At 44.5% G+C, this 11486-nt stretch overlaps 1 protein-coding gene across 3 annotated transcripts; it reads left to right on the forward strand.

Annotated features, from left to right (window-relative positions):
* The first annotated feature begins 1225 nt into the window (after positions 1-1225).
* LOC119695371 (protein NipSnap homolog 3A-like) lies at positions 1226-9844 on the forward strand. Of its 3 annotated transcripts, none has more exons than XM_038123704.1 (6): positions 1226-1300; positions 3284-3485; positions 6458-6619; positions 8191-8340; positions 8729-8815; positions 8926-9844. In XM_038123704.1, exons 1-6 carry the CDS (start codon positions 1226-1228, stop codon positions 9000-9002), a joined length of 753 nt encoding a protein of 250 aa, XP_037979632.1. In that variant the 3' UTR covers positions 9003-9844. The 3 variants fall into 3 exon arrangements, with proteins under 3 accessions (XP_037979632.1, XP_037979634.1, XP_037979633.1); XM_038123706.1 differs by lacking the exon at positions 1226-1300 and adding an exon at positions 1379-1526; XM_038123705.1 differs by lacking the exon at positions 1226-1300 and adding an exon at positions 3069-3122.
* Positions 9845-11486: the final 1642 nt, after the last annotated feature.

The raw sequence follows: 11486 nt of genomic DNA on the forward strand, positions 1-11486 counted from the left end.
GCACTGATAACAGAAGAAATTTTATCTTTATATTCCTCTTAGTCAATATTTGACCCTGCGAAGATACAGTCTCAGCAACAAATCTCATCCCTTGGTAACTGTGCGGTTGGAAGAAGTATGCAACTGGGCCCAAAGCCGTAACCAGGTGGGAGTTCCTGTCGCTGTGCACCGCTGGCACCTCTGGTTTCACCCGAAAGAGTGCCATGTGACTTTCTTACAGAGGAGTACTGCTGATGAAGGATTTGTATCTGCAAAATTTTAAGTTTGATTCTGCAAAGGAGGATCAGTGTGATCAGTTTGAAGTTTGGTCCTGGGGTGTGGGTGATTTTACTGAGGGATTTGCCCCAGGGCAGCCTATCCTGCTCAAGCAGCTAGGATACTTTTTGTTGTATTCAGGGGCATGGGCAGAGGCACGGATACCACATTTCAGGCACCCACGCCAGATAATTTAAATGAGCAATTCTCAGCTGCTGCCCCTAGCTACAGCTAAGGTAGAGTTAATTTTTTCTCAGTAGCTACTACAGGGCTGTGTTTTGGATTTGGAATAAGAACGCTGTTGATAACACACTGGTGGCTTGGTATTTTGCCAAGTCGTGTTTATCCTACGTCAAGGACTTTTTTTCCCCCCTTCTCTCATGCTCCGCCAAGGCGGCGGCACGCAAATGAAAGCGGGAGGGAGCATGGCCGGGACAGGTGACCCGAACTGACCAAAGGGGCGTCCCACACACAGGAAGTCACGCCGGGCATTTGAACTGGGGGGAGTAAGCTGGAAGGGCGGATGATCTGGTTTCGGCCAGGGGGCTCTGGCTGAATCAGTGGGTGGTGAGCAGCTGCATTGCTGCGCATGTTGTTGTTGTTGCTTCAATTATTAACCTCTTCTTAAGTCAACAGACAAGTTTTAATTCGATTCTCCTCCGCATTCCACCGACGTGGGAAAGGGAGGGGCGGGGGGGAGCTGAGCAGCGACTTGCTTTATCACCAGCGCAGCGTAAAACCACAAGGGCTATGCCTTCCGCATCCTGCTCCGTCCGCCCCCAGCCCGCCTGCCGGCGCCGCGGTGCGCAGGCGGCGGGGCGGGCTGCAGAGGCGGTCCCAGCGGCTCCACCGCCCCCCGTGCCTCCCCCCGTTCCGCCCGCCGTTCCGCCCCCCGGCAGGCGGTGTCTGTGTGTGTGTCTGTGTGTGTGTCTGTAGCCGTGGCCGTGGCCGTGTCCGGGCCGTGCCCGCCATGCTGCCGCCGGCGCTGCTCCGCCGCCCGCTCGCCGCCGCCGCCCGCCTGGCGCTGCCGCGCGCCGGCCCGCAGGTAGCGGCGGGGGGCGGGGCGGGGCCGTTCCCTCCGCGCGGGGCCTGGCGCTGTCGCGACAGCGTCTGTCGCGAGCCTGCGCGCGGGCAGGGGCGCGCCGGGCGCCGGGCCCTGCCCGGAGTCGTGTGGGGATCCTTTGGGATCCATCCTCGTGTCGCGGGATCGATTCGGTTGGAGAAGACTGCTGAGATCAGCGAGTCCGGCCCAGCTCGAGCACCGCCGCCCGGTGAGCCGGGCTGTGGCGCCAAGTGTCACGTCCAGCCTTTCCTTAAACCTCGGGGGACGGCGACTCCACCGCGTCCCTTGGCAGCCCATTCCGATGTCCCGTCACCCCGTCTGTAAATTATTTCTTCCTGATGTCCAGTCTGACCCTTTCCCGCTATCGCTTGAGACTATGCCCTCTTACCTTGTCACTGTCCTCGGCCCGCAAGAAGATGCCGACTCCCACCTGGTTATACCCTCCTTTCAGGCCCTTGTACAGAGTGATAAGGTCACCCCTGAGCCTCTTTTTCTCCAGGCTGAACACCCCCAGTTCCCTCAGCTCCTCCTCATGGGACTTGTACTCCAGAGCCTTCACCAGCTCCACTGCCCTTCCCTAGAACAGAAGTGGTCCTGCAGTGTCCCAGTGTCTGTGTAAGCAGCAGAAACCTTCAGGACCTCTCATTTCCCGCAGAAATCCAGTGTGGAATGGGTCGCTCGTGCGGGCTCCACACACTCAGTGAGGATCCTGCAAGGGTCCATGGCAGCCCCAAAGAGCTGTGACGCGTGGAAGCCAATACTGGATGTGTCATGCTGCAAAGGGCCATTGAGGAACAAAGCCTTTTTTCACTTCTGTATTCAGCGACCGGGAAGTGCAGCCAGATGGGGGGGGTCAGGCTCTTCTCCCTCAAACTGCCTAAACCAGGAGAGGTTTAGATTGGATATTAGGAGAAACTTATTCACTGGAAGGTTGTAAAGCACTGAAACCACTGAGAAGTGGTGGAGTCACCACCCCTGGAAGTATTTGAAAACAGGTAGATTTGTCACTTGAGGATATGGTTTAGTGGTGGACATGGCACATCTGGATTCACAGTGGATAGGATGATCTTAAAGTAATTTCTAAACATAAACAATTCTGTTCTGTGACTTGAGTTGCATGGTGCTCATGCCTGCAGATTCATGTGAGATAGGATGTGTCCAAAATCCATCTGGTAGCTGCCTCAAGCAAACATGGGCTAAGGCCAAATCTGTGTTTTGGCCCTAATTTTTCATGTTTTATTTGAGAGGTGAGTAGCATGTTCCAGGTTATTGAGGCAGCTGCAAAAGTTCACTTAGTCTGGGACTCCCAAAGGGTTTTATCTAATATGCACAGTAAAACTGTTCTTGATCAGCCCTTGGGAAGCAGTCAGTAAAGGGCTAGGATGTGGACTTCAGCAATCTTGTGTTGGAAAGAATCGCTCTTTCCTAAGTGCTGGTATCTTTTTCTCTCACTTGCCAATAATACGTAATTTGCAAGTACTGGTATATGGTTGTCCCTGGAAAAAACACAATGCAGTAGCATGAGTTGGTTGGCTAAGTGCAGCACAGGCAGATGTTGGTGTTGCTTCCTCTTTGGTGGCATCTCAGCAGCCTTGCTTTTGAATAACGTGTTTAGCCAAATGAATCTTGCTGCTGACTTCCTGAGGAAGAGGTTGAGAAAAGGCGAATCCTGCTTTGTTATGAGCTAATAATTAAACAAGCTGAGTGCATCAAAAAAAAGACACATTACAGCCTGTTGCATTGACAAAAGGAGTGGCAGCAAACAATGAGCATTGGAATTGCTTCCAAAGAAAAGTCTCAAAAGGTACTTCTTTTGTAGTGGACATCATGAAGTAACCACCCCTCTCCCAACCTGCAATAACAGATCCTTCTGTAGTATTGCATTAATTTAAAAAAAATTAGGCAGAATGCAACTTTCTGGCTTGAGAATTATTTTTACTATTTTTTCTTACTGTTTTCTTTCAGGTACGCCTTGCTACAGGGCCCAGACAAAATAATGGCATTTTCTACGAAATTCGCACATATGATATTAAGCCAGCGAAGATGAAGGAGTTTTTGGAATTGGTCAACAAGTACTTTCACTTTCGCACTGCCCACTCGGAGCTGGTGGGATTCTGGTACTCGGAGCTGGGAGCGATGAACAAGGTGTTCCACATTTGGAAGTATGGTACGGTCAGCATCCCTTCACGCTGCTCTGCTCTCTCTGTGTCCCCTGTCTCCTAGGCAAGAAGGTGAGGGGAATGCTTATCTGGCTTTTATTTGTTGCTCTCATTGTAAGGAGGTGCCCCCAAAACATTGCTCCTGTGTTAATTAGCGACAAGAACACTTCAGAGCTTGTCAGAACAACTTTGGTGTGTTGGGATGAGAAAGTTAACAAACGTTCTTGAACAGCAGTCTCTGTTCAAAACAGGTCTAATAAAGGAACTGTGGCAGAGTGTTTCATTCATGGTAAATGTTTTTAACTTAGGGTCAGTTCCACAAATTCTTGAAACTTTCGAAGCTAATGGAAAAAAGGAAATATGCACACATGTGCAGTCTGTGTGTGCTTATATATGCATGTATAATTGTTCTTGTATTTTAGAGTACCAGTCACTCCCATAAAAAAATGAGCATGTAGCTTGCATGCTTGAACTCCTTGTGCAGTGAGCCTGTACTGAGGTAGGAAGCCACTCCACCAGGTCTGACTTCTCAGGCATGCAGAGTGTTTTTGTTGCAACTTAAACCTTGCTAGCAATACAGTTTTTGCAGTACAATCAACTTTTTATCTTGTTGGAGTTGGTGGTGACATGGAAGGTGCAGGTAAGCCAAAAAAGCTACTATTACGCTAAAAAATAGGTATGTCAGCTGTGCCTTTTGTGGAGCCCAAGGGAGGTGATACTTGTGTTAATTCCCCAAATACACAAGTGATACTTGTGTATTATTCCCCTTGAGGACCTGCTGCGGTCCAGGTGTATCTGCATGTTGAGACAGTGTGCTCATTGAAGTTCCAGTGTGGTCACAGTATCTGTTTAGATTAAATGATCACCCCTTTTGTTTTGGTTGGATGAATCATGGAATCAGAGAATTGTGTGGTTCCTCTCAACTGTGTTGCTCAGGGCCACATCCAGCCTGGCCTCTAACGCTTTCAGGGGCAGGGCATCCACAGCTTCTCTGAGCAATCTGCTCCAGTGCCTCAGCATTCTCACAGTGAAGATTCATTGTATCTAATCTAAATCTCTCTCCATCCCAGAAGGTATTCAAGGCCAGGCTGGATGGAGCTCTATGTGGCAGGTGTCTCCTCACATGGCTGGGGGGTTGAAACTACGTGATGTTTAGAGGTTCCTTCCAATCCAAACCATCCTGTGATTCTAAATCTACCCTTTGTGAGTTTAAGGCCACTCCCTCTTGTCCTTTCACTGCATGCCCTTGTAAAAAGTGCCTCTCCAGCTCTCTTATAGGCTCCCTTTAGGTGCTGGAATGCTACTGTAAGGTCTCCCTGGAGCCTTCTCTTCTTCAAGCTGAAGAGCCCCAATTTTCCAGCCTTTCTTCACAGGAGAGGTGCTTGAGCACTTGGATCATCTTTGTCACCTCCTCTGATGTCAGTCATTCTTCCCTCATCCACCAAAGCTGTAACTCCATCAAAAAAGGCCAAAATTAGTCAGATGCAATTTGCCCTTAGTGAAGCCATGTTGGCTGTCACCAGTCACCTCATGGCCTTCCATGAGCCTTGGCATATTTTCCATAAGGATCTGCACCTTGATCTTGCCAGGCACAGAGGTGAGACTGACCAAGCTATAGTTCTGCAATTCTTCTTATGTTCTTTTTTAAAAATGGGCTGCCATAACTTGTCAAATACAATGAATTGTGGCTTAGCTACTTCCTCTGACAGTTTCCGCAGGGTCCATGAATGTATCTCATTGACTCCCATTGATTTGTGCACCTTCATGTCCCTTGGATGGTCTCAGACCTGGACTTTTCCTACAGCAGGTGGTTCTTCATTCTCACAGTGCCTTTGCCTTCTGTGACGTGCGTGGTCTGGCTGGAGCACTTGCCAGTGCAGACCAAGGCAAAAAAGGACATTGAGTACCTCAACATTTTTCATGACCTGGGCAGCCATATCTTTCTTTTCCTTCAAGAGAGGACCATTCATTTGTCAATATTTTGAGTTTACTTGCATTTTTAAGTTGTCATGCTTCTCAGAAAATTTTATTCTTGGCTGTTGTGACTATCTCCAGATTAAAAAAAAAAAATCTATGGGAGACCTTTAAAATGCAAAACCAAGACAAAACCTATACCTTTTGTTTCCTAACAGTGTTTTACTGTCTAATTGAGGTGGTTCCTCCCCTCAGCCCGAGACCACACTATGATCTGAGAAATGAACAAACTTTACAACATCCTTCCTCCTTGATTCATCAGATCCCTGCTTAAATAATTTCTATATTTACCTCTTAGTCCCAAGATACTGATATTTCTCAAAGTTCTTCCCATTCTTTGATGCTGGATTTTTCTTTTGTAATATTGGAGGCTGTCTGCATAAATATATTGCTTAAGATGCCACTGCAGCCTAAGCAATTGAAATTCACACTCTTAATTAAGTGGATTTGTTTTTCATTAAGAAAAAAAAAAGAAGAAATGGTTTAGCTTTTGGGCATTTAACATCTTTTAATGTAGCTGAATACACAAACATTAATTCTACACTTCTAATGTCACTTTATATAAGCCAAAGCACATTTATTAATTATTAATTTTTTTTTCTTGGTAGACTATTACTTCTCCTGATTTTTTTCCGCTTCATTTCCATATCCACTGTGCTTTCTGCAAATCTTATCCTTGGTAACTGTTGCCACATCCAGTAGTCCCTGCAATGTGTAAATCTTTTTAAACAGTAAAATTACTTAACTTACTTTAACTCTTTTGTAAACTTTCTTGGAAAATTCCATTTGGCTTGAATCCATTTTATTCTGAGAGCTAAAGCAGATTTTAAAGGAAGTTTTGCAGAATTTAAGGGAAACTTACCACATCTGCTTTGAGCTAATATGATGTCCAAAAATACCAGTTTCAAAATTAGGTACGTGTAGTTTGCCTTCTTGCAATTATACATTTTGATTGAGTCTGATGTGACATCATATGCATTTTTTCATGGTTTTTTTTCCCTTACAGATAATTTTGCCCACAGAACAGCAGTCCGGCATGCACTAGCAAATGACAAAGACTGGCAGGGAAAATTCATCTCTGCGGCTCTCCCCTTGGTAGAGAAGCAGCACAATGAGGTTGCTTATCTGGTGCCCTGGTGTCAGCTCGGGAAGCCTTCAAAGGAAGGGGGTGAGCTTATCTTTTCTTTTGCTGATTAAAGCTACCAACACTAACAAAAAATGGCTTAAAGTTTAAACCTGGTATTGCACAGTTTTATGACCCTTTACGTAACAAATGCATGTACATGCGCCCATGTGGAAAAAGTGACATAACACAATGAGGAACAGAGGTTTCTGGAAGGATTTTACACTAACATACATCAATAACTGACTAGAGCACTGATCATCAAGGTTGTTAATGATCAGGATTGTGACTTGCTAAATGAATATGCGAAATGGCAGTGCCATAGTAGTGGTCAGAGCAGTCATTCCGGACTTCCTTTGTCTGTCCATCAGCAAGAGGGCATTTCCTGGATAATCGTCGTTCTCTTTCACAGAGATTTTCCTCTTATCAATTTGCTTTGATGTTACTGCTTCTTTCACATAAAGTTTAAAAGATTCCCTACTTTTTTAAAGATACATGAAAGTCAAACATAAGGATCTGCTCCTTGATCTTGCCAGGTACAGAGGTGAGACTGACTGAGCTGTAGTTCTGCAGTTCTTCCTTATGCCCCTTTTTGTAATAGTCACAGGTTAGGTGTAAAAGTCATGTCTCTTTGTACTTTAATTCTCTCTGTGGCAAATTTGATGTTAGTAATATTGACTGTTCCCCAATTTATGAACATCGGCAGGCTTGCTTGCATGAAGTGACAGGGAGCAGACCTTGCTGCAGCCCTCAGCACATATATAACTACAGCAATCTTTGTTCTTTATTTCCTTTATTCTGGATTCGCAATTTTATGCTGCTGCTGTCGAATTTGAAAGCAGTTTTCTCTCAGTCTGGAGAGATGACTTCAAACACTGTTGTAGTTTATCTCCAGCCTGTTGCTGGAGAGTGACACCAGACACTGCCAAGTAGCAAGTGTCTGGCTTTCTATTACTGAGTCAACAATTGTGATCTGAAGTAACTACCTGAACAGAAAGAAGACAAATAACTTTTAGCAGGACTGGAGTTTTTTGGTGAATTATGCCATTTCTCTACAAATAAGGGAGATTGGTTGGCACAGCAGAGGTGCTAAACTAGTCCTTCTCTTTTGCTTATGCTGTCAGATCTTACTGTGACAAACTGCCAGGAGTCAAAGGAGTTTGTAATGTCATAAACCACTTCAGTGCCAGAAAACATCTTCAGTCTTAGAAAAGACACCCAGCATTCCTCAAGCAGACACCCACATCCCTCAAACAAGTATGAGCACTTGTGGTATCTGCAAAGTAGTCTGAATATCCCAGTCTCCATTGGAAAAATGCTCCATTGCAGCATTGGAAATTGCAAAGTTGGGTTTTGTATGAAGCCTTCTGTTCTTCAGGGCCCTGGTACTTAGATTGACACTTGAACTGTTAGTGAGCTTGTGCTCTTGTGAGCCTCTGGAAGGTGTGAGTTCTTGTGCATGTTGGGAGGAAGAGGCAGTTTCCTGCTGTTCCCATATGACAGGGAAACGTTATACTGGTCTCAAGCAAATACACTGTGGCCATGAGACATGGTTCAAGATCTGGTGTATTAATTTCTATTTCCTTCCTTGTGGTAGTGTTTGCCTTCTCTTCTAGGTGTATATGAATGGGTTACTTTCCAGATGAAGCCTGGTGGGCCAGCATTGTGGGGTGAAGCATTTCAAGCTGCAATCAATGCTCATGTCAACACAGGATACACCAAGCTGATCGGTGTTTTCCACACAGAATATGGATTACTTAACACAGGTACTCATCAATTTCTGATACAGACTTTGGCATAGGAAGGGGCAGAGGCAGAGGGACAAGCCACCGTTCTGGATCAGGATTGGCCAGCTTGCTGAAAATGTTGGTGTAGATCACTGAGGTCCTGTAAACAGTCTTTGAACCCAGCTTTGTGTACTGGGTTATAGGCTTAAGCCAGTTGCCCCAATCATAAAAGACTCAGATCTGATATTAAAGTCAAACCATGCAATGGCTCAGTGAAAGATCATCCCACCATCTCACTGGCATGCCTGGAGAATTGCTTCTGATAGCTGCAAGGCATCTAACAGATGAAGGCAGATTGCTAGGACTTAGAGTACATGTTGTATTGCAGCATAATAGTGCTCAGCTGGCTTTATTTGTACTTTCTCAGTCCATGTGTTATGGTGGAATGAGAGCCCAGATCAGCGGGCAGCAGGAAGACACAGTGCCCATGAAGATGCCAGAGTTGTAGCAGCTGGTAAGACATGATGTTTCTAGAGAACTCACTTGTGTTACCTGCATGCATGCTGAGAAAAGTATTACTTTTCATTAGAATACTGTCTTAATTAAACATGTGTTTAATTTCAGTGCGTGACAGTGTCAGATTCTTGGAGTCCCAGCAAAATATGCTTCTGATTCCTCTGCAATGCTCGCCACTGAAGTAACCTTCTTCTAGAGGATGTAACTGATGGCAGAAGAGACAAGATGGAAGTGCTGTCAGCAAGTGACATGGGCCCCCATACCCTCATGAGCTGAGCTGTTCTTCAGTGGACAAAAAATGGATGCAAAATGCTGATCCACTGGCAGTGTAAATCAGCACTCTGATACCAATTGTTAAACAGAAGTTTTTGGTGATGTTTCTACATCTCCAGGACAAAGAACTTGAGCCATATCATGACACAAACCATGCGTCACCAACCTTCTATTTTAATCCCTAAGTTCTTCATAATTTTTTGCATAGCTAGATCACTTACCAAACTGAGAAAGTTAAGTGCTCGTGTCCAGCATTCCAGCCAGGGATGGTATCATTTTTATAACACACTTTGATGCCTCTTATAATTATCACATCTTAGTTTTTCCATACAGTTACAAGAAGGAAAGCTCCCACATATATCTTACCCAATTGTGTTTTAATCAGACTTCTCACTGGCACACTTTATATTAATTCTGAGCAACGTACAACATCAGTGTTGCTGGAATTGCACTTAAATGCAACAGTGGGGCTGATTAGGTAGTATATCCTCATGAGTTCTGCCGTGAGACTTTTTACATAATTTGTTATGGCTCATTTCAGCCTTTTTTTGTTCATTAAACACTGCCTCAAAACTGTGAGTTATCCACACAAGCTTTGGCTTGGGTATTTTAATATTTGTTTGGGGTGCTAAAGGTGATTAGTCCTTCTTGTTCAATTGTGTCATCGGACTCAACTGATTTACATGTGCTGTCATTCTTTGAAATGCTTTTTGTCAGACTGTTGAAAGCTAAATAAATGAGCATAAAGCATTAATTCTTAGTGTTTATGGCTCAAGCTCTTACACTTTTTAACTATGAAATGATAAATCTCATTCTCAAAGTACAATATTCATTGTGCAGGTCTTGTCTTTTGGTCAACAACAAACTGCTTTAGAACCAGCAAGCTAGAGTGAAGAGCAGTAGGGCAGAGAGCACATGGGCTGAGAAGTCAAACTTCTGTTTTGCATGCAGTGGTACAGAGCACCCTCTTCTGCTATTTATATGTATTGACTGTAAATCGCAGAGCACTTGGGAGGATTTTCTACACGTTAATCATGGATCTGCAATGAGCAATTGAGTACTGAAGTATCTTAGTGCAGTTTGCCTAATGATTATTGCTTCTTTAAAGTGCATTAAGATCTCACAGAAAGCACTAAAACAAGCTGTGGGCCATTATGCTTGTGTCTCAGGTGGTGCATGGGATATGGCTGCTGCAGTTAAGGGAGTAGCTGCTGTATGCATGTCTTCATACACTGCTCCCTCCAACAAAGCCATGTTTAGCATTCTCGGGGTGGAACAAACACTCCTTCCGAGACTCCTGTCTTATATTTTACAAATCATCCTTGAAGGTACTGTTATGAATGAAACTGCCAATCTAATTTTATCAATAATTTGCAAGAGCCAAATTATGATATAATAACAAAGTACAAAATTTATTTCGCGTTCAAATGACCGAATTTCGGTCAGCCACGGATCGGACAGAGTCTAGCCCAGGACTCGACCCTGGGTGACGCACTTACACAGCTCTGAGCCCCTGCATGCATCAGAGTGGTAGTGGCACACCATTGCATTCTCGAACCTAGGTTTTATACTCTTTTTCTTGCCGCGGGCTAGGAAGTCCTTTGTCCTTTTCTTGTCCTTTTCTTGCTTTTCTTCAAGCAAGTCCCAAAGGTTTCTCCCGTCTAGTAGAATGCTATCTGATGGAAGATGGTCCAGCTCTCGATGTCTTCAGGAATAATTCATCGACTTCCGGTCTTGTGCTAGACAGGACTCAAACAATCATGCTGACAATCCACACCATTCCATACCGAGAGAGATATCCTTGTTAACATTCTAAATACCAGATATTCATCCCTTACTGGAAGTCCCTTTTACAAACTAAGAGATTTCCCAGAAACAGATTATAAGTCTGAATAGTGTGAGCTCCTTCCCTCCGGTCGTGAGTAGTCAGGTGTGCTGTCGATGGATGGCGTAATTCTTTGCTTAACTAAAAACCTCGAAACCCTGAGTTACTGCTGTGCTTCACATGTAAATGTAGTCTTTTGGTGAGGTATGTGTGTGTGTGCCGGTTTCTCAATCCTGCCGGCCGTCTTCCCCTGGTTTCTCTGAAACATGTCCAGACACGGTCCCCACATAAAACCCAATCCTTTAATTCCTATAACTGCTTCTAATATGTTTTATACTATATTACATTTGATATTCACCTAAATCAAATATGAATTTTGACACTTATCCATAACAGTACCAAGAGCTGATGAACCAGCCTTACATTGCCTTACTACAGTTCTTTCAAAGGAAGGTTTTTTTTCTTTACTAAAGAAACTATGGGCTGAAAAGTGGGAAGAGAGAGTTAAAAGGACTTTTTTTTTTTAATTTGAATGCAAGAATTGTTTCACTGGGATTTTTTGTTTGGTTTT

Source organism: Motacilla alba, chromosome Z, assembly GCF_015832195.1.
Source record: "Motacilla alba alba isolate MOTALB_02 chromosome Z, Motacilla_alba_V1.0_pri, whole genome shotgun sequence".
Lineage (NCBI taxonomy): Eukaryota > Metazoa > Chordata > Aves > Passeriformes > Motacillidae > Motacilla > Motacilla alba.